Genomic DNA, 25143 nt, shown 5'->3' with positions numbered 1-25143 from the left:
ATCCCTGGAATACTGAGATGGACTCGCTGAGAGAATTCAATTAAAGTAGACGTACTGTTAAACATGGTAGCTCTGATTTGAGGTGGGTTTAGAACGACAGAAGAAACTCCAGTCAACAATCTAGTAAGTATATTACTTAAAGCGTACAAATGAACGAGGGTAAGACAAAAAGTATGTGTTTCTAAAGTTTTGTAGGTGAACAGGTCAGTACACGTCAAGATAAAGGACACTGCTTCATTCCGACATCGCTTCCGTGTTTTTCAACATATTCGCCAAACTTTTTCAAGCAGTTTTCATAACGTAAAGTTAGAATATGGTGTGCTATTCGTTGAACTCCTCAAACTAATTGAGTGTTACACTTCTGTTCTCCCACGCCATTTCATCAGTGTCGATGGACGGGCACTCCTCCGTTTGTCTTTCATTTGTTTGACCCTCTGCAAATTCACAGCACCACCTCCGCACTTGTTGAAGATATATATTCTATCCGTATACAAAAACAATCCTTCTTTCAATGTAGACAGCTTTCGTGCTTTTGCCAACAGAAAACGGATCAGCTGTAACTTATTTTGATGATAATAATAAATAAAATCATGAATAAAAATATATAAATAAAATTACTCAAAAACTTAATAAAATTAATAAGCATAATTAACCGAAATGTCCGTAGTATGGGCGCCAGAGTTCACCATAATGGATCCCTCGAATTTAGATAAGAGCATGATAAACTGTATATCCCAGGGCGTGTACATAATGCTGCGTACTGGAACATCTGCTGCAGGCCTTACCTAACCTCCTGAAAACAACTAATTAGGTAGGAACTGCACCTAGGTTCATCAATAACACTGATTCTAAAATAGCTAACTATATTCTGAATAAATTCCATGCATGAGCACCTCATCAACATACAACATTATACATATAATACACACATAAAATATTGCTGGAAGACTCCATATTTACAACAACAACAAAAATAATGAAAATCGTGGGAAAACGAAAGCGAGAACTATGTTACCATTTGTAAATAGTCCGATGAACAATGTACATGTATGAAGATAAATACCCTTCACTGTCTCTGTATCAATTCGACTTACCGATTCTCATAATCGGCAGTTATCACATCACACAGATACTGTACCTTGTACTACTGTGTTCACATATTTTAACACTTGTTGTAAAGATATATACACACGTCTGTCGATCCTCAACATATAAATTTATGGAAAGTCTGAGATAGCTTTCACCAACATATAATGCTAGGCCGCCACAAGTGCTACGATACTTAATGCGCAAGCACGCTCCACAATCAGCCACTTTCCACAAACATAACTAGACTACGCTCCACGAACGTTTGAAGTCCAGTCCATTGCTGCCGTGTCACTCCAGTACCGTGTATCAGCACCACTTCCTTCCCGTACAGTGCGTCAGTTGTAGTTGTAGTTGTAGTTATCTTCCTTCTCGTTCCTTTACAATCACCTCTACAATCACCCTTACAATGTTTCTCATAATGTCCTGGTTGCCGCCGTATGATCAACTTTTATAGACATCAACATCCCCCTCCTCTCAGATGATACGTCTGGATTGGTGCTTGCCAGCCAATCATGAGTGGTCCTCTTCTCAAGACATGCCCTGAACTTCTCCTTTCTCCCAAGAGATAAACAAACACTCGGGAGTTTTACATGAATCACCAAACTTTCCTACTACAACAACAAGCTAATCTCATCAGGCTGGGATATATACATGACAAATGGAATTTCCTGACACAAGTACATCACAACAGACACTGGGGTAGCCATATGACTCATTCAAATTACCAGAGTTATTAAAGCAATGTTTTCCCACTCGAGCAAAACAAATTCCTCATACCTACATATGTGGATATCTTCCAGCTTACCAATATAAATGACAAAACATACAAATGAAATACTGATAATAATAATAATAGAAATCGAATACTGACAATAATATCTATAACTTCTACATATAATTCGGGGGTGTGATATATGTACTATCACATAACGCCCCCTTGGTGAATCGATGATATCATATATTATGATTCACCATAAAACAGAACTTCATACATAACCTTATAATGGCATAACTGAACACATTATTTACTGTAATAATGATATATACATTGCGTCTACTGCATTGTATTCGCACACACGAAATACAATTTGTCCAAACAATAATAATAATAATAATATGGCTATATACACACAACTCTGATTGTTTCATATAGCATTGAACACAATCCCTTCTTACTACAGTACACTTAACTCAAAATTGATAATATATACATCCGAGGTGCAGATCCTATCTCTTATATCTGCGAAGGCTATAGATATTAAATGTCCCAAGGACCTTATTTTCAGCGGTTAGGAGCCTATAAGCACACTTGCCTATTCTACTGTCCACAGTATACGGACCCTGATACAACTGAAAAAACTATACATAAACTTAAAATTGGCATCGATAGACGAGGAATGCGTACCGTAAAGATCCGAACTAAATCTAGAATACACTCTATCTCACACACAAACATTCATACCATCCAGTCACACAAGAATCATACAAGCTTTCATTCGGAACATTCATAAACAACAAATCCCTCTTTCTGAAATATTCGGGAATCTCACAACGTTGTCTTTTCCACAAACCCGCAATTAATGCAAGTAAACAGATCACATACTTTTTCACACATTCCACATCGATATCATACAGCACGTCGTTCACATCATTCACACATCTCTCAGCCTTAAATAAAACATTACGCACACGCTTGGATGGACTTTCTTTCATCTCACGCACACTTCCATTCTCACACACGCTCACTCTATTATTGTAATTCTTACCATAATTCACTATAATGTTGCTATCATTACCACTTAATGACCCAACAATTAAACCATCTTCACCACCTTCCATATCAGCTCCTACTTGCACCACTTTCATGCCAACAACGCTGCTACTTTCGACTCTCTTATCAGAAGTTTCATTAATCTCAAAGTCACCATTTTCACACATAATGGACCTAACTTTACTCTCCTCACATACACTTAAATCTACAAAAACATCCTCATGATGTATACTCCGTGAACACTCTTCACTTACTAAACAACCTTCATCAACTTCACAAAAAACTTCACTTTCAATTTCAGAAACTTCCACTAGATTATCGATCGCAACATCGCTATTACCATCACCACTAGTACAAAGTAAGACATCCGACACAGCTTTCTTACCTTCATCACGCCCCCTATTCTCAAAATCTCCCTGAACACAAAACACATGGTCATACAATAATTCCTCTTTCACGTCTACCTCGTAACTTACCTGTTTTATCACGTGAATAGGAATTTCGGTATCGGACTGCCTATCTGACCCAACTAAGAAGTCCGATTCCGGTTTAAATTACTTGACGTGGACTGTTCACTGTTATCATGTCTCGGCACTTGATCTGGAAGTCTTTGATCCGTACGCCCCCTACTTTCTGATTCCCCTTGATTAGGTCTTCTGCCATAATATTCCTGGTGATTAACTCCCTGATTAGACTGTCTGTTTCCCCTTCCGGAATTACCACCCTGATTCCCTTGCCTAGAATGACTGAAATTCTGATTATTCCTATCTCCCCCTAGCTGATTACCTTGTCTCCCATTATCCCCGTAATTCCTACCTTCACTTTGCCTAGTCCTCCCCTGCCCTTCCAAAGCATCAAACCTCTCTAACAGCTGCTCTAATTCCTTGATCGTAACAATATTCTGCATACATGCAGCTAATCCGACCTTCTCAGGAAAATGCCTCAACATCTGGCGGACTGTATCTCTCTCCGATGCTAGACCTTCAATATTCTGGCTGATCAGAACATGCGCTAAGAAATACTCCGTCATAGATACACCTTCCTGAGGTTTATACTTGCCAAATAGCACGCGATCTCTTTCCCTTCCCTGAATAGCTTCACTCCAAAATTTAGAACTAAATTTCTCCCTAAATTCCTCCAAACTCGAAATACCCTGTCTATAAACTTGAAACCAAGATCTCGCTTCTCCAACAAATGCAATATCCAACATCTCATCAACCATACTCCAATCAATCAAACCATCGTCAAGATTCTTGGAAAACCGTTTCTCCACTGTTTTCAAGAATTCCATCGGATTAAACTGCCGACCATTAAACTTGGGTAATTCAGAGTCCTTCGTACAAGATACGTACCTATTACATATGCTGCTACCTACTTGGATTTGACTGATCTCCTGCCTTAATTTCACATGACATGATTTAATTCCTTCTTCCACTACCATTCTGGCATTTCCTTCTATTGACCTGAGGTCATCTTTTACCGACTTAAGGTCTTTCTCCAATTTCTCATTCTTCTCATCTATTCGCTTCGCTAAAATATTCTGATTGGATTTCATTCTATCTATTTCTTCGACTTTATCTTCCACTATTTTTATTCTCTTATCACATTCCTTGCTGTTTTCAACAAATTCTTTCCTAACTACATTAAATCGGCATTCAATTTTCTCAGTCAATTCCAAGCATTGAGCTTCTACCTTATTGTTGACTTCCTGAATTTCCCTGCCTTAATGGTCAAACTTCTGGTTTAATTCATCTATTCTACCATTCACAGCACTGCTTAAACTATCAATTTTACTATACAGTTCAACACTCACTGAATTTAACTCTTTACTCTGATTATCAATCTTACTGGACAGTTCCGTACTAACTGAATTTAATTCACTATTAATACTGTATATTTCATTGCTTAAAAAACTCAGTTCACTTTTCAACTCTTTACTCTGACCATCAATCTTACTGGACAATTCAACACTCACTGAATTTAACTCCTTACTTTGACTATCAATCTTACTGGACAATTCATCACTCTTACTGTTTAATTCAACACTCTGATTATCGATTTTACTAGACAATTCATTAAATAGCGATTTAATCATACTAAAAGTTAAAGCCTCCCCTTGAACCATTTCCTTAACAACCTCTACATTCTGAGTTTGAGACGGGTTACTCGGTTCCTCACCCATCGTTGCCAATAGATCCTTCCTACTATCAGCCATTTTGCTACTCTCACTTAAATTAGATGAACTCAATGTGGTGGAATTCTTTTGACTTCTCTTATCCTGATTCATAGTACCAACAACTTTAACAACCTCTCTGCTTCTCAATTTTATAATACTCGACTCGCTACAACATTTCTTCATACTCCGACATACATATCACGTACATATAAAACACTTCACTGACATAGTTTGTAGAATTCCATCCACACCTGACAAGTGCACCTACGCTTATAAGCCTAACAGATGTACCAATCATTCAGCCCCACGTTGGGCGCCAATTGTAACTTATTTTGATGATAATAATAAACAAAATCATGAATAAAAATATATAAATAAAATTACTCAAAAACTTAATAAAATTAATAAGCATAATTAACCGAAATGTCCGTAGTATGGGCGCCAGAGTTCACCATAATGGATCCCTCGAATTTAGATAAGAGCATGATAAACTGTATATCCCAGGGCGTGTACATAATGCTGCGTACTGGTACATCTGCTGCAGGCCTTACCTAACCTCCTGAAAACGACTAATTAGGTAGGAACTGCACCTAGGTTCATCAATAACACTGATTCTAATATAGCTAACTATATTCTGAATAAATTCCATGCATGAGCACCTCATCAACATACAACATTATACATATAATACACACATAAAATATTGCTGGAAGACTCCATATTTACAACAACAACAACAAAAATAATGAAAATCGTGGGAAAACGAAAGCGAGAACTATGTTACCATTTGTAAATAGTCCGATGAACAATGTACATGTATGAAGATAAATACCCTTCACTGTCTCTGTATCAATTCGACTTACCGATTCTCATAATCGGCAGTTATCACATCACACAGATACTGTACCTTGTACTACTGTGTTCACATATTTTAACACTTGTTGTAAAGATATATACACACGTCTGTCGATCCTCAACATATAAATTTATGGAAAGTCTGAGATAGCTTTCACCAACATATAATGCTAGGCCGCCACAAGTGCTACGATACTTAATGCGCAAGCACTCTCCACAATCAGCCACTTTCCACAAACATAACTAGACTACGCTCCACGAACGTTTGAAGTCCAGTCCATTGCTGCCGTGTCACTCCAGTACCGTGTATCAGCACCACTTCCTTCCCGTACAGTGCATCAGTTGTAGTTGTAGTTGTAGTTATCTTCCTTCTCGTTCCTTTACAATCACCTCTACAATCACCCTTACAATGTTTCTCATAATGTCCTGGTTGCCGCCGTATGATCAACTTTTATAGACATCAACATCCCCCTCCTCTCAGATGATACGTCTGGATTGGTGCTTGCCAGCCAATCATGAGTGGTCCTCTTCTCAAGACATGCCCTGAACTTCTCCTTTCTTCCAAGAGATAAACAAACACTCAGGAGTTTTACATGAATCACCAAACTTTCCCACTACAACAACAAGCTCATCTCATCAGGCTGGGATATATACATGACAAATGGAATTTCCTGACACAAGTACATCACAACAGACACTGGGGTAGCCATATGACTCATTCAAATTACCAGAGTTATTAAAGCAATGTTTTCCCACTCGAGCAAAACAAATTACTCATACCTACATATGTGGATATCTTCCAGCTTACCAATATAAATGACAAAACATACAAATGAAATACTGATAATAATAATAATAGAAATCGAATACTGACAACAATATCTATAACTTCTACATATAATTCGGGGGTGTGATATATGTACTATCACACAGCATACGGACTATCCCGTGACAACTCGTTCAGTATTTTCGCCATGGGCTGTAAATTAATCAATGCCATGGCCGCTATCTTCCCACTCCTAGCCCGTTTCCATCGTTGCATCGCCGAAACTCCTTCGGTTAAATGGCGTGTGGCCTCCGGAGAGACCTGGTGCAGGTCTTTCAATTTGACGCCGTATAGGCGACCTGTGCGTCTATGAAGATGGGATGAGGCCCTACCTGCGATGAATTCTAATACACCCATTCCCTGAGCCACTGGGCTTAACCAATCAAGGTTTAAATCCTCGATTCGGTCGAGAATCGAACCCGGGACCCTCTGGACCAAAAGCCTGCATACTAGCCATTTAGCCATGGATCTAGACACTCCTTCGATGTGTTAGTGCGGCGTTAAACCACTAGGAGAAGAGAAAACTGGCTACACTGTTCGACTTCAACCGGTCAGCCAACATAATGGGACAGTCGTAATCCGCGCCAAACATTTCATACTGAGTATACCTTCGCTTGTCCGGCCCCGTGGTGTAGGGGACAACGCGTCCGCCTGTCAACCGGTGACCCCGGGTTCGATTCCCGGCCGGCTCAGGGTTTTTAAAATGTAATGATTAATATCCCTGGTCTGGGGACTGGGTGTTTGTGACGTCCTTCATCTGCCTTTTCTCACACACAACATTCCACACTACCGCCATTCCAATTACACGCAGGTTCATACAATATGGTGCCAGTAGGGGCAAAGGATACACATGAGTTGACGCCCCGAACAAATAGCCTTTAAAAAAATACCTTTCATAAGAAACACTACCTCGTGGCTAACAGAATACAGACACATGCAGATGTTCAATGCCACATACCTTATGTGAACAAATACGTACAGAAATCATATGTTATCTCTAAAGCCCTTTACAGACGGAAACATTTCCTATGAACATTGACCGTGCTTGCCAACAAATAATGCCCTAAATGTTACTGAATTCGTGCTGCCAGTGTTTATGTGTTATTAATAAAATGGAGTGGAGCGGGCTGGCAGTAGAATAATTAATCGATGCCTAGAAGTAAGAGACTTGTTTACATAATAACAAATAACCAAATTACAGGAGAAAAAGCTTTACGTGGTCAGTGCGATGAACCCTTTCGGCCGTTATTCTTGCATTTCTGGCCCGGACCACTATATCAATGTCAGATAGATCCTCAATTGCAGTCACATAGCCTGAGTGAACTTCGAGCTAGCCCACTGTTCAAGGTAAAAATCCGAACTCGGAGCCTCCTACACGACAGAGCTGGCCCATACGAACTACGAATGAAGAAATGTGCTCTAACTATGTGGCTAAGAAATTTTTTCCCTCCAAAGGTGTCTGCAATGAGGATAAGACTTATAGTTAAGGAGTTACTGTGTGATAAACTGCTGAGAAAAATATCACTTTTTTAAGTGTCCATACCTCCATGATACGCAAATCTTCTTGTATGTAGCATTTAAAAATTGAAATGAAATGCGTTCTTTGAACACTCAATACACTACGTCATTACACAAGGATTTATAAAAAAAGTGGTCCCTGGTGATAATTAAGTTTTCTTATTAAGGATTACTGCCATCTGTTTCATGAATAAAATGTTTGTAACGCCTTTTGATACTTATGATAAAGTGCTGCACGTTCAATTAAGGTAGACGTCGCCACTCTTCCGAAAGGGTGGCTGCAAGGGCCTGTAGTCTTTCGGGTGGTGGTGGTGGTGGAATTCTCTCTCCGATGCGTTGTTTCGGTTGGTTCCACACTTGTTCGATCGGATTCAAGTTTAGATGGATGGCTCTCCATTCGTTGCACGTGGTGATATTGCAGGAGTCTCGAAACGATGTTTGGAATTATGCATTCTATCGTTATCATGAATGAATACTGTGCTTTCTCTATGTTGCCTCACGTCAGGAATCACATATGACACTACGATCTTGTCAATCTACCGTCGAACAGTAAAGGATCCATTGCGAATGATCAAGAGACTGGTTTTCGTGCCAAAAGTCATGACTGCTTACACCATAACGGATCCAGTTCCACAAGTAAGGGTAGATTGTGCAGCTTTCGGATGAAATCACTCTCCTCGTCTTCTTCAGAGTCGCAGACGACCATCGAAAATGCATATTGCGAAACGGGATTTATCTGAGAACAGCACACGACGCCAGTGACTTACCTACTAGTGCAGATGATTATTTACCAAACTGCAGTCTCCTGTGGTCCGATGACCTTCGATGTTAGGCCCCTTAAAACAAGCAACAAGCAAGCAGTCTCCTGTCACTATGCCGTCTGTTCAGTGCACTTACTTGATCAGGTCGTCCGTATCTTAAATTGAATTCTTGATCCTGTTTCCGACTGTTTGGTTACTAATTCGTACTCTAGAAGTCTTCTGTAAGTCCTCCTATAGTGTTCGTGCTGTAACTCTACAGACGGAAACATTCCTTGCACAAGAACACCAGTGTTCGAATGAACATTGACCATAATTGGTTAATTCCCCTTGCACTGGGACTGGGTGCATTTGCCGTCTTCATCATCATCTCATCCTCATTACGACGCGCAGGCCAACACCTTCTAATTCATTAGTTAACACTGAAACGTACTGAACATCTTGATGACAGCGGAGCCCTCTGTTATGTAATCAAGACAGGTTATTTTGAAACGTTCCAATCCTCATCCCACTATACATTCCTACAATGTAATTACAGAAGGAACATATAAAAATATGACCAGATTTCCTTTTGAGCAATGTATAATTAAGGCAAATGTCACTTCAGGAACTGTTCTGATCCCAGAATAAAACTACTTATTCCTTCTGATGCGTGGATGCGAACTGAATTTAGTTTCCAATACTGTTAGTTTTATCAGTGACTATTAATATGTATCAGTGACAAAGTTTTAACATCTGCCTTTATTTTCCGAAACAATTTTTCCACTATAGGGAACTTTACGTAGGTATTTCATTAGTAAGATCATTCTGTTGTATCATATATTGATGAATTAAAAAGTATTGCACTCAGAGAAACGTCCGATGGTGTTCGCCATTAAATAATTTAGGAGAACATTACTTGGATGTGTTTAAGCTTCAAACGTAGTTTGCATCTTCATAGGGGATAAGAAGGCAAACTTTAGATTCTCTTGTAAGAAAATTTACTATCTACATAGGACAATATACGTACATCTTTTACAACTTCATTTTATACCACGCAGGATAGGCTAATCTGTATAAAGTAACATGTCCTGACTGACTGACTGATTCATCATCGCCCAGCCAAAACTACTGGACATAAAGAAATGAAATTTAGGTGCACACTAAGAAAGGAATTTTGTATATTCCCTCGCTAAGGGGGTGGAAAGGGGGGGATGAAATTTTCATATGAGTATATCTAGATCTCAAAAACTGAACAGTTTAAAGATGTGAAAATTGGTATTTGAATCACCTCTAAAAACAAAACAAAGAAACACTTATTCACATAAGGGGGCAAAAATAAGTGAAAAAGGGGCTGAATCCTTTATATGAGAATGTTTATATGCCAAAAACTGAAGATGTTACAGGCGTGAAAACTGGCACATGGAATATCCTTTAAAAATAAATAAACATATATACTTTTTGTTTTCGGAAAATCCACTTAAGGGGTTAAAAAATGTGAAAATGGGATGAATTTTTAAAATGAGTATGTCTCAAAAACTTAACATGTTACAGACGTAAAAATTGGAATCTCCTTTAAAAGTAAAGAAACGCGTATTTTTTATTTTTGGAAAATTCACTTAAGCAAAAATAGTGAAAAAGGGGTTGAATCCTTTATATGAAGATTCTTATATATCGAAATGAAGATGCTACAGACGTGAAAATTGGTACATTGAATCTCCCTTAAAAATAAAAATACACGTATTTTTTGGAAAATCCATTCAAGGGGATAAAAAAGTGAAAAAGGGGTGGATTTTTAAAATTAGTATATCCCAAAATCTTAACATGTTACAGGTGTAAAAATTGGTACATCTTGTTGAAAGATAAAGAAACACGTATCTTTTGTTTCCTGAAAATCCACTTAAAGGTGGGAGGGAGTGAGAAGGTCCTAAAATGGGATTGAATCCTTTGAAACGTGAAAATTGGTATTTGGAATCTCCTTTCAAAGTAAAGAAACACGTACTTTTTGTTTTCGAAAGTGCACAAAAGAGGTTGGGGAGGAAAGAGGTGAAGAAGGAATTGAATTCTTTTTGTGAGAATACTTAAGCCTATATTTCAAAACCTGAAGGTGTTACAGACGTGAAAATCGGCATTTGGAATCTCCTTTGAAAATAAAAAAAAACATTTTCTGACTTGAGAGAGGACTGCTTTTTATATGTCGTAGGCTCACCAGGTGTATGCATAAGTTTTTTCCGGTTTCACTAAGAGATTACGTCAGGGAACAATACGCAGCGTTAGAATTTGACACATATGTCAGTTTGTTCGTCTGACATTAATCTACCAACACACACAAGCTGAGTCCGCCAAACGCTAGCGTCTGTGTTGTATCGTTCAGTGATAATGTCGACGTTTGTGCCTGGAAAAGGACATTTGCGGCGCATTGCATTTCTTATTTAATCAAAAGGAAAAGGCTGTGGAAAGTCACCGTTTGCTGTTAGAAACATACGGTAAACGTGCTCCATCGATTAGAACATGTGAGACATGGTTCCGACAAATGGCTTCGCCAAGAAGACCATTTTTTGTGTCTGGTGGAACCAGAGCGGTATTGTGTATTATACTCTTGAAACCCGGCGAAACCGTTAATGCACAACGCTATCGCCATCAAATGATTAATTTAAATCACGCATTAATTAAAAGACGACCGGAATGAGCTAGAAGACATGGCAAAGTGATTTTGTTACAAGGCAATGCTCCATCTCACATAGCGAAACCAGTGAAAGACACCTTGAAATCGCTTGGATGGTACATCCTTCCGCACCCACCGTACTACCCCGACCTGGCGCCATCTATGACCTCTTCGCATCATTGGTGCACGCGCCCGCAGAGCAGCACTTCAGCAATTTTGAGAAATGTGGAAATGGCTCGACGAAGGGTTTGCCGCAAAAGACAAGCAATTTTTCTGGTATGGTATTCATAACTTACCTGAAAGATGGGCGAAGTGTGTAGAAGGCGGCGGTCAATATTTTGAATAAACAAACAATGAATTTCTTTGTGTAATAATACGTATTTTTTTACAGATGTGTTATAATGTTATATGTGTTGTAATTAGTGTTTCCAACAGACTGAAAAACCTTAATGTTACGTTAAATAAGTCTACACTGGAAAATATGGCTTCCTTCTTAACAAATTGCTAGCATACAATTGTAATACAAACCGGTATTGAAGTGCACTTTACACCTTGACTTTGTTATTATCCTTATCATCTCCCAAATCATCTCCTCGCTTTTTGCCAGAGAGAAGAGACTTGCCCTGTATTAAGGTCTACTAGATAAGACAAAATGAAATGTCGTATGGCTTTTAGTGCCGGGATATCCCAGGACGGGTTCGGCTCGCCAGTTGCAGATCTTTCTATTTGACTCCCGTAGGCGACCTGCGCGTCATGATGAGGGTGAAATGATGATGAAAACAACACATACACCCAGCCCCCGTGCCATTGGAATTAACCAATTAAGGTTAAAATCCCCGACCCGTCCGGGGATCGAACCCGGGACCCTCTGAACCGAAGGCCAATACGCTGACCGTTCAGCCAACGAGTCGGACACTAAATAAGAGATACAATGCCACGCGATACAATAATACACCCGTAAAAACCGCAGTCAATTATCATTTCTTGTCGATAGAGTGGCGCTTATGCCGGCTTGCCTTTCACGTTAGAAGTTAATGGTATAAGTGACGCGAATTCACGAAATATTGACGTTAAAAAAGTTATGTTTCTCTTTTGCAGCGGACCTGATCGTGCCGTGGGTACTGTTCTCGGTTATCTGGAGTGTTGGTGCAACCTGTCACGCCGAATCGCGAGAAAAGTTCTCCGATTGGTTCAGGACACGCATGGAAGAAGGTGGTCATGAACCTAAGTTCCCTCCTGGCCTCGTCTATGATTACAGGTTAGTCAGTACTCATAGCGTACCTATAACGTAAAAATGAAGCGGTATGCTTGGAAATTCTGCACTCTTCATATGATCTTCGACACCCGTAACAAATGTTAAGAAACTTAACCATGGGAAGTTTGAAACTTCAGGATAAACGTACTTTAACTTGATATATTGTTGCTTAGAATTTTGAAGTTTAATTCTCTCGTAATCCCAGATTAATCTTCGGTAAGGCTGTGTTCCTGCAATTTTTTTCTTCGCAGTACAGTTCGTAAATATGACTTATTGGACTTCAGACCGCCATTCAGCGCCTTCGTAATAGATATCACACCATCCAAATACTCATAAAGGCATTTCATCCACTCATGATTTCCGAACTACACATTTTTTAATGACTGTACATTCGTACACATTTCTCTAATAATATATATATAGAATATAGAGTATTATCATGCACAAGTTTTTATTCTGTTAATTCATCACTGACTTTTAAAATAAAGTGAAATGTAATATTTTATGTATCTATATTCTACTTAAAACGTATTGATAACCATTGTTAGTTTAATTATTAGTATTACTCGTTTAGTATATTATTACACGTACTTGTGTTAACATAATATTTAATTATTAGTAGTATTAGTTTAAAATAGTATTTAAAAATAGGAGAGGCTTTTGATTTTCAGCAGCTCCTTCGTACATCATGTAAAGTAATTACATGTGATTCTGAAATTATTTATAATCAATTAAGTTACAGTTAACTGCAAGTACAACCAAATGCCCCTTACGTGTACTCGCTGCCAGTACAACTTATATAAATTCGTATAAGATAACCTAAATATTTGTTTTAAACATTTCCATGATGAAAATCAATTAAAGAATATAATCGAACATTCAGCACTGATAATCTAAACGATTGTTGATTGTTCGGAAACATGATAAGAGTACTTCAGAAAAGTATCACGTCCACGGATAGCAGAATAACGGTAGTTGATAAATCTTTTCTCCGGCTTCACGCTTCCCGTCTGAATTTTACTTCAACCATTGTATAATCGAGTGGATTATTGCACCTGTTTTATATATGTATATATGTCCGTGTGGAATATTTTATGGTCATTATAGAAGTGATAAACAGTGACGCATGAATCTACTGCATTCAGTATTTATTAAAAATTTTGGAACATGTTGATTTCTGTTGATTTGGTAGTTTCTTTTCCTGTTGGGTTCTTTTTTTTTTTTCAATAAACGTACGTCATTATAGTAGAAAGTAATGATGGGAAAGATAATTGGAAATATTTTCTATATTACAACTTTTGCTACGCTAGAACTACTTTATTTTACTATTCAAAGTAAGAATAATGTCACTGTGTGTAATTTTTACTCGTAAACTCGATTCATTTATTTTCGGGACTGAAGATGTGTTTAACAATAAGGTATGGCCAAACGTTCGGAACACATTCCTCCCACGTAGAGGAAGAAATTACGAGGGCTGTAAATAAAGTAGTGGCAATGTTGATAGAACGCAATATTAATGGACGAACAAGTACAATTGCATTACATTCCTTCAACATTATCACCCGCAAGTTCTATCACCTTTTTGCCAAATGTCAGGAAGCCGTGGGAGACCGCTGGCAAGGCGTTTTCTTTTGATGACAGCGACAGAGCGCCCAACTGCGCAGAATACAGATGCCACGCCAGGAAATTGGCGGCCCTGGAAGGGTTCCTTCAACTTCGGAAACAGGTCGAAATCACAAGGACTCATGTCTGGTGAGTACGGAGGGTGTACCAAGACCTTCCAATGCCACCGCTGCAATAAGACCTTGACATTGCTTGCGACATGACAACGCGCGTTTACTCATCGTGCAACCGTCCTGTACGGTAATGCATTCCCGCCATAGGCTTCCCGTAATGCTCGATAACATTCTGATGCATTTTTGCCACGGACAGCCTGGAATGTAATGCATAAACGCTGATCACTCTTTGAAACGATGCTTTAGAGTGGTGAAATCGACACTCTTCACTTCAGTGCCACATAGCAACAACACTCCCAAGTGAATGCCGATCAAATGCACACTACACATCGACAACAGCACCATCTGACCACTCCCATATTCTGTTTGTACATGCTCGATCTCTTGCGAGTGTCTACGTTGCCACTATTTTACTTACGAGGGAAGTACCCCGGCTCGAACGGCTACAACCGACAGTAAGTGGGCTTAAAGTATACAGTTGTACCTATGTCAATAGCTATCAAGGCCATTCATCTGTAAAAGTACGTGTTCGGTCGCCAGCGCCATCTGACAGTCAGCGCACAGGCCGCGCTGCATTGGAGCTGTACACGCAATGTCTGTTAGTCAGTTGCAGTGTGTCATAGTATAGTGCACACACGAACGTCCGACATGAGTAGGTTGAAGCCAATCAAAACTGTGAATGTTGTGAGGTTGCTGCGCGAAAAGGTACGCCGACACTACACACTGGATAGTGAAGATGTAAGTGGAGTGGAGGATGGGCCATTTGCATGCATGTTATATGATATCACAACGCAGAAATACAATGGATCTGTAACAGAACTGCATACCGGCACATTGGAGAGTAATGGTGAATGTGAGGAGGACGACGTAGAAGAAACAGCACATGAGTATGAGGGTTCCAACCATAGCGACAATCCAGCAACGGAAGGAACTACACGTGACAGTGATTTCGCTCCTTCACCCACGAAACGTGTACGAACAAGTGTGTGATACGGAGTATTGATGACCGAACATTGGACAACATTTATGAGGATTATTATAATCGCGATTACAATTCTTATCAGAAACTAATGAAACGTTATAGCTGCATTAGGTCGAAATCATACTGCAAGGTAATTTTAGATTATGTGACGCGCGAAAGGCAAGACCCAGGTCTGTTCAAGGGAAACAAAACATTAAAACTGAAGGCTTTAAAAGAGTCTGTAAAAGCATAATTTGACAGAGCTAGAGATAATGGATCAGTGGTCCAAACTGGCACATTAAAGCGTGGGCTCTGGAGGCCGCTAGAGCAGTTTCTCTGGACAATTTTAAAGCTTCGTTGCATTTCCTCAGGGCCTTCAAAGACGATTATAATATTTCGTCCACACATATAACTATATTCGTGGTTCGTAAAGAGATTGAAGAAAAGCATGATATGATACAGCAGAAACATTTGTGGCAGACGTGAACATGTTCATTCAAAACTGGAATATAATGAAGGAATGCGTGTGGAATAGTGATCAGAGCCAATTTTTTTATGAAATAACGTCTTCTGCAACACTTTCAAACAGAGGGGAAAAATCAATACCTGGTCTGGTACAGTCTGTGTATAGTTCTACGCATAGTTACACAGTTGATGTGGCTGCATCCATGAATGGCAAATTAGCGAACAAGCTTTACATTTGTCTGCAGGAAAAGGATGGAACGTTTGGTCCGCAGCTTGCAAAGAAACTGACAGCAATGTTTCCATGGAACATCCATGTTGAAGCGAGTAAAAGTGGAAAAATTACTAAAGCACATATGAAGAGCTTCTTTAATTCGGTCCTCGCTGAACATGTTGGTGAGAGAGGTCTATTACTTTGCGATTCCTGGTCAGGACACAAATACTACAGCGTCATTGAAGAATGGTTTCCAAATAAAGATATTACATTACAGTAAAGGTATTGCCACCAAAGACAACCAAATACTGTCAACCTCTGGATGTATATTTTTTTTAGGAAATACAAGCTATATGTCAGACGTCTTATTGAGTTTGTACGTTTGCAAATATATACCACGCAGGCCACGTTACATGATCGATACTTCATCATCTGTCTTCACTCCGTCATCTACAACCAACTATCTGCACCGAGATGAAGACCTATGTTAACATACGCATGGCAAAGAGCAGATTATGATGTGGATGTCCTTGTTGCTTCGTTTGATAATGTGATCACCGTAGCATTTGACTGTGGACTAATGCAATGCGGGAACATTGTACATAATGTAGTATAGTATGTCTACATGTTGCCCTCGTTAAGTGTGCATACTGTTCCATTCTGCTGTGTTTTAATCACTTCATTGAAACTCCACATTTACACTTCGACGTCGAATAAAGGACAACACAGTATCTTCTATTCTGAGAAAGATGACTATGTCAACACGGTACTGCATGTGTTACGAGTTATTGTTGCAAGCACGTGTTCAACCTTTTGCCAGATGGTACAGCGCCACATCTGTTTCTTGTTACTATAATGGTCCGAATATCCTGTCGCACGGTAGTTTCTGCTGCGAATTGTGTTTCTGCAATCTTTGTACGCCGTAACTTCCAAACATTGATTGTACACTAATGCGGGGTTTTACAGATAAATTCCCTTGATAGGTAGTAGAAGAGACATATCTTCGTATGTTAAGCGCACTTCCGGTCGCTTTTAGCCGTTCGAGCTGGGGCACTTCCCTTGTTAGAACCCTCGTATGTTATGTGGACATGGGTCCAGAAAAGCTTTATTTCCATGTGAGAACTCATTTTTTACAACTTTACATAGTACATTAACCGTGGGAATCACACAGGAACAGAACCGTACCAGCATACCACATGACACACTCACACAAATTGTTCAAAATGTTAGGATGTTAGCTTTGATACACGCACCCACCCGTCGCCGCATTGAATCTCAATACAAGATGCAGAGAGCAGCAAACATAAAAATACTATATACGTACCGTAAGATAAACGCGGTAGGTACGAATCATACAGACCATTTTTGTTGGAATCGAATTGTACTGAGTCCCGAAAGTTATCACATTTTCAAATCTTTCGTCCAATTATTTAAGAGAAACCATCCTCTGAAGCCTGTTGTAAGATTAGCTTTAGATATTGTCATGTGCGCTATTGAAATATGGACTGCTGCTAGTAAAAGCAACCTATACTTCTCTACAGAATCGTCTTTGTACTTTTTTGAATATTAACCTGATACTTGGCTGCTATGCCGTGCAAAACGAACAAAGGCCTACGTCGGGTTCAGTTAATTTTTGTTAAACTTACCTACCATATATGTCGTTCAAAATATTTCAGCAGGAGGTGCGGTGGGGATGCCTACGACATAAAACTTAATGTAAGCCTCTTATGCTTGATTTTTCAGGAACATTGCTCGTGACTAAATATATTTAGAACATTATTTACATTATTTCCGATGGAGTGAAAAATAAAGGAAATTTCACTGGTGGTCGTTGAACGTTTGTCCAGGAACCAATAACTAACTCTGTGGAGCTTTACCGCGTATGTCATACTGGGAACGTTTAAATTAGAAACTTTTTGCTATTTGTTTTACGTTTCACTGACACAGATAGGTCTTATGGCGACGATGGGATAGGAAAGGCCTAGTAATGGGAAGGAAGCGGCCGTGGCCTTAATTAAGGTACAGCCCCAGCTTTTGCCTGATGTGAAAAATGGAAACCACGGAAAATCATCTTCAAGGCTGCCGACAGCGGGGTTCGAACCCACTATCTCCCGGATGCAAGCTCACAGCTGCGCGCTCCTAACCGCACGGCCAACTCGTCCGGTTTAAATTAGAAAAGATTTGTACTTCTTCCTATATATTCTTTAATATTAACCTTATATCTGCTTTATATACCGGAATTTTGCGATCGATTTAAAACGGAAAGAGGGTAGAAAGGAAAGTCTGAACACAAAGAGAAACAAATGTATTGATATACAATGCACTGTAATCGGTGCCGAGATCCGAAAAATTAAACTGCTGTGGATTTCTAAAAGACGTTTAACACTTAAGTGGATGTAATAATGAGACGGGTTTTATGCTCATTGGATGGAAATATTACTAGGCACTTGGAAGTCATGACAAGGTAACAACTGCATACACCAGAAATATCAAGATAAATACAGCAAGATAAGAACGGTAGGTATGAATCCTATAGAACATTTTTGTTGGAATCTGACTGCAGAGTGAATTTATATCCAGTACTACGTATACCTGTCAGTGCCTTTTTAACCCCCTATAGCTCTGATGATCCTTGGCCTACCAGGCGACCGTTGCTCAGCCCAAATATCTGCACATTACTAGGTAACGCGTGGTCAGCGTGGCGAACCCTCTGGGCCGTTATTGTTGAATTTCTAGGCCGAGAGCGCTATCTCACTCACAGATAGCCCCTCAATTTTAATCAAGTGGGCTGAGTGAATCTTGAAACAGCCTTCAGATCCAGGTAAAAATTTCTGACCTGGACGTGAAACGAGCCGGTGAGAGGCAGGCATGCTATCCCTGGATGGCGGTGCCGACAGTGCCTTTATCTATATATATAAAATTGGATGTTGGTATATTTGACGTCAATAGACTCAAAAACTACCTGACCAATTTCGCTGAAATTTTCACAATTTGTTTTTATTACATCTGAAAGGGATTTTGAAGTGGTTTGAACGAAATCGGTAAGGTAGTTTTATTATTTGAGTAATTTTATTAAATTGCAAAGCCGCACCAAGATTGGATCGACTTGATGGACAGATTGTCGCTAGGCGAAAGCAGCTTGCGCTATATTGAACCCATAATTCTACGATGAGAAAAAAAATTTTTTATCAATATTTATTTCGTATCAACAAGCTACTTTTATTTTTGAGGGCAGCCATGTTGCGCTTCTAAGAGCCCCGATGTCGCGTGGGAAGGATCTCACTCACGGCAAGCTCGTGAAATACCGTGACACCTCGGCGAACCTCGGGTGCCCGATAATTCTTTAAATTCATGGAATTCTATATAACGAGGGATTTTTGGCAATACAGCAAATAAAGAAATAAATAAGTTAAATTATTCGTAAACCCTACGTGAAGACAGAGCCCCCAGGGAAAAACATAAATGCAGTTAAGCTTAAGTACATGTCAGCGTCAGATCAGTGAACTGGCTACACGTGCCAAGGTCAATGGATGAAGAAAACGCGCGAAACGCACGGGCAGAAGTAATTTATTTCCCCTGTAGTGAGTGTGGTAAAATTATAAGATTAACATCTAAAATAATTACAAGCCTGTCCGGAATTCTGGGACAAGTCTCATAAAAATCGGTCTATTGGACGAAAAATTGGCAGATTACGCAATCAAGCTTAATAGTGTGGGTAGCGTCCCTCCTGAGATTATAAAAGGAACCCTCCACCGTATATTTTTCAGTGTCGATCTGGATCTTGAAGCCGCGGGAGCTTCCGCCCGTCGTCAGTGGAAAATTGCGCCAGATTGATCTACAAATAACTAAATACATGTCCGTGGCTGAGGTCCACATACTCGGTTAGGAAGAGAAGGTGATTGAAAAGGTTCTGAACGTTTGCCGACGAACTATGAAAGTGTAGGCGTTTGTTAAATATACACAGCAGATTTTATTATATCATCTCATGTACGTTTGAAAGTGGTAAGAGAGTTGGGGAAGCTGTTCAGAGTAGTTCTGCTCCCTTTATCTGTTGAACACCTGTTTTATTGGAGTAACAGAGAGAGACAACTCTGGGAACGAGCCAGACAGTCGCAGTTGACTGCAGAACGAGGGAAGCTCGTGGTGTAAATTATAGAGAAAAGTGCGTGATTTATGTGGTAATTTTTGTATCGTGTGAAAAAGGCAGTGTTTGTAAGAGTGAGATGTTGGAAATGATAATGTTACTTGTGAAAATGTACGGCTAAAGCACGAGGTCAGCTGGCGACGATGTAGCCAGAATACTGGGAATGACTCCATTGTGCAGGTCTGTCTATATTTGTATTATGTTGTAGTTAGATTTCATTGTTCTGTCCCAACAAATTTTCCAAGATGATTGTCGGGTTGATATTGGTAATTATCAGGCGAAAAGCGTTGTAATGTTTGGTCAGCGTGTGAAATTTTTAGTGTGTAAATTTCACGTCAAGAAACTGTAAAATGCGACGTTTAAAATTTGGTGTTAATGTTCGATGAGATATTGTCCAAAGCGTGAAATTTTGGAAAGTTATAAGTGTAAATTAGTCGTGGCGAATATCTTAATTTCAAATATCAGTTGAATTCGGAAATGTTTGTCGATAATAATAATAATAATAATTAATTATTTACGTATGGACCCTGTTGGATCACGCATTACATTTATGATTCGCCTTTCTAACAGACCATATTGCTTTCATTCTTTCGCTGTGTGCCTGTTTTCTTTCTTCTGACCACTTAGTCCCCGATCTTTTAGGGACTTCATTCTCTGGCTTTACTACCCATCTATGTATCTTGTGACGGTAAATGTTTCTGTCCACTATTTCTGATGGTTCTATCTGGGCCTTTTCCAGATCATTTTTGACATCTTGTATCCATGGTACGTTCTTCAGTTTTTCGGTGTATGTCAAAATCTTGTGGGTTAGCCTTGAAGACGATAGTCTGTGAACGTGTCCATAGAATTTCAGTCTTCGTTTCCTGACGTCTGCGGCAAGGTTAGACAGTCTTTCCGTAGCTTTGCGTGATTTGAGCCTATACCCTTCTTCCTTTTTATCTGGACCCAGAATTTTCCTCAAGATCTTCCTTTCCTCCTTCAAGATGTTTTCCAGATCACCTTTATTATTAAGAACCAAGATTTCACTTGCATACAGCACTTCAGGTTTAATCACCGTATTATAATGTTTGATTTTTGTATGTATGGACATGCACTTCTTGTTGTAGATGTCACGGGTTCTCCAATATGCTCTTTTGAGTTTTTGTAACCGAACTTTCTGTGCTTCCTTTTCCAACCCTGTTGGTTCTAGGATCTCACCGAGATATTTAAAGTATGGAACTCGTTTGATGTGTCCATATTTTGTTTGTAATAATAATAATAATAATAATAATAATAATAATAATAATAATAATAATAATAATAATAATAATAATAATAATAATAATAATAATAATAATAGTCTACCGCGGGATAAAGAAATTTTTCTATGTCAAAAGTGCATTTAACCTGTATATTTTTACAACGATCGCAGGCATCCAAAGAAAATTTCAGTGAAATTCGATAGAGTTACATTTATTCACGGGAAGTAAAATTTTGGGACATCGTGTATATCAATGATACGAAAAATCGCGGTGTGTTCTTGGATTCTCGAGGTCCGAAAGTCATAATAACAGTAAAGTCAGAGATGTGTTTTATAATGGTCGTTGTTTTCACCGGAGGATTGAATGATGAAAAAGGGTCTTGGAAATATAAGAAAAAGGGATTGAGAGCGAAGAGTTTATATGTATGTGGAGATGAGAGGGATAGGAATATTGAAGATGAAATGAAGCCTGGATTTTAAGTGATACCGCTGGGATAAGGCGAGGAGGACGAGTTCGAGACAGGCTGTAGTGTTTTTCCGCTACCAATCCGAAATTTGAGACGACTACTGTGTGAAGCACCGTAGATATCTAGTAAGATCCCAAGTGAAAACGACTCTAGTAAAGGTTAAAAATCATGGTAGTAAACGTCCAGTGATTTGTTACGTAAAGCCCGTATGAATATTAGGATATTGTGACCTCAAGGATAAAAGAGCATTTAGGACACATGGTTGGTGTTGTATTAAATTTCGTTCACTGGATATGTCATTGATATAAATAGTTGGAATTGACGATAGGCGATTTGAGAGTTTTTAATGCGGTAGTGATGATTATTATTTTGAAGGCATCCACTAAATGGTAGACGTGGGTTGGGAATTATCATTTGCTTCCCTAAAACGTCAGTGCACAGGCTGAGATTGTGTTTGAGGTGGAGAATCGTTCGTCACGCATATTTATTTTCGAGTTCACGTATTGTAACGAGGCAGAGACTTACTGTGTTTTTCGACTTGCATTCGTTTAATAGTGAGAGACGTTGTTCCGTTGTGTGTTATTAGTCTGACCAGGTTTAGTATTGAAATGTCAGAGTTTGTTCGAAATTGCTAGTTCGCCTGATATGTTAAGGGATGCGTAGTACGACCCATTTTTGACGCCCGACGATAGATTTAGGACGTCACATGTTGTCCTTGGAGTTACTGATGATCAGACGTCCTAGTTCACGCCCGACGATAGAATTTGGAAGGTATCATGTACATAGAGATTAGTGTTAGGATGTACAGACTTTAAGTGAGCCCGACGATAGGTCTGGGATGTCAGCTGTACACACTCAAGTCTCGGATTAGATGTTTCTTTTGTTTCTGCGAAGTGGCCTGGACGAAGGTAGCACCTACAGTAAAATATAAATTGCGTAGCTCCAACAGCTGTTGGTGTTCCTTAAGATAACGGGGCCGCTATCGGCGAATGAGGGTTGCCCAAATGTTGGATAGCGACCTGATGGAGATTAAATATTTTTACTGTAATTCTCCGTGCGTGTTGAGCTTTAATGACTTCGATATGTTGATTTATTTTACGGACTTAATTGTTTTGTCGTTCTGACGTCCGTTTCGTTTTGATAGTGTGCATATTGACACTCAGTGTATTAGTGTGAGACTTGAGTTGCGAATGCGGTTTCGATTCGTCAGCCGCCAATATTTTATTTTCAATCTTTGTCGTACTTTCATTTTATTCGTAGTTGAATTTAATTAAGTAATCACTTTATAAGTAGTGTGTTGGGACAGACAATAAATAGATAGATCTGTAATGGTAGTCATTGTTTTTCAAGGGAAAGAATTCCTTAAAGTTGTAATGTTTTTCAATGTGGACTGGTAATTTTATTAAACGTAACAAAACCATTTCTAACCTGAAAATCGGTTCAATAATAATACTTTTCAAGTGACTTTCCACTTTTCAATTAACTTCAGTGTTTGGCATTTCTTCTAAATGCATGGTGAATAAGTGTTTCCTGCATTTCGCAGTTTTGTTCCTTTAGAACGACGTAACGTAAGATCCTCACGGATCATGTTGTTGTTGATTCCTTCCGAACAGCTGTTTTGGGTGATGCACATTTAGCATCGGGATGACCTTATCACTTAAGGGTGTCATGAATGAATGAATTTATTGAACTGAACATAACAGGCTTTCGCCCAGTTACAATGTTCCAATAAAATAAACACTCACAGACTGTTTATAGCTAGATACTAACTACTTACTACTTAACTACTTCTAAATCTACTTTGTAGCATCCTGCACATGGGCGGATCGCCAGCTCCACATGCAGCACACCACCTAACTAAACTAACTACTTTACTACATGAATATACTACTTAACTACTTCTAAATCTACTTTGTAGCATCTTGCACATGGGCGGATCGCCAGCTCCACATGCAACACACCACCTAACTAAACTAACTACTTTACTACATGAATATATACTAAATCTATCCTAAATCTGTCTGGCCGCGACATCACCCCTGGTGAGGAACTGCTACCACCCTTCCCTGGGATGTCACGACCAGACATGTCGCATGAGGCTCGGAAACCGATACCTCATAGACCCTTTAAGCTGTCAATGTTATTTCCTCACCACTCCTTCCTGTAACAACCCACATGTGTGCGGATTGCCTAGCTGTACATGTAGGCTGTCACACCTATATTTCACTGCCGAGACGGATTCCATAACTCGGCTCATCTTTCACTGTCTCATTGACAACTTACTTCCTCTAACCTAACACTATTCACTACTTTACTCTACTTTACATGTGCAGACGTACCGAATCAACACTTTAGCTTGAGATAGGTCAGGCCTATCCCCGCCTCTTCCAACTCCACTGTACGTCATCAGCCAAAAGCAATAAACTAACAAAACCAAACTAAAATAAAACCAAAATAAAATAAAATAAAACGGGCAGACAAACAACCAACAATCTCATTAGAAGGTAGCCAAAACAAACTAACTAACAAAACCAAAGAAAATAAAACAGGCAGACAAACAACAATACCTAAGGAACAAGGGAACAAAACTGAACAGATATGAAAAACGAAAATAATACTAAACTTATAATTATTGTCGCCCTTAGTTATTAGTGAGTTAAACTCTATAATGTTCCATATCTGTGAATCAAAGTTGTTTTATGTACATACATGATTACAAAACTTCGTTATTATTAACCCATACAGAGATGATACTTCAGAGATAACTACTCTCCGTATGTTTTCTTCTACTGACTATAATCAATTTTAAACTTCTTATTCAGTGTACGGGTAACTGGTCGATTTGGAGTCTCCCTCTTCCAACTTCGGTCGTCCGAAGTAGGAGAGCCGAGACTTGGTTCATCCTGAAATACTAGCATGCATTCCTGTATGTGTAGCTTAAGTGTCCCATAATATCCTTTTAACCATGTGTACTCGTGCTAATTACGCTGTTTCATCATTTTTTTTCAGCAGCATGTGCCCCTTCCC

At 39.2% G+C, this 25143-nt stretch overlaps 1 protein-coding gene across 1 annotated transcript in view; it reads left to right on the top strand.

Moving 5' to 3' along the window:
- Nucleotides 1–25143, top strand: part of LOC136866853 (dynein axonemal heavy chain 1) — a 1878455-nt gene that overhangs the window by 138865 nt on the left and 1714447 nt on the right. The window contains exon 5 of the mRNA XM_068226864.1: nucleotides 12736–12895. Within this exon, the coding sequence (XP_068082965.1) occupies nucleotides 12736–12895 (160 nt within the window). The remainder of the gene's footprint in view (nucleotides 1–12735; nucleotides 12896–25143) is intronic.

Source organism: Anabrus simplex, chromosome 3, assembly GCF_040414725.1.
Source record: "Anabrus simplex isolate iqAnaSimp1 chromosome 3, ASM4041472v1, whole genome shotgun sequence".
Lineage (NCBI taxonomy): Eukaryota > Metazoa > Arthropoda > Insecta > Orthoptera > Tettigoniidae > Anabrus > Anabrus simplex.
Note: the sequence above shows the minus strand (reverse complement) of the source record. Positions and strands in the feature narration are given on the sequence as shown.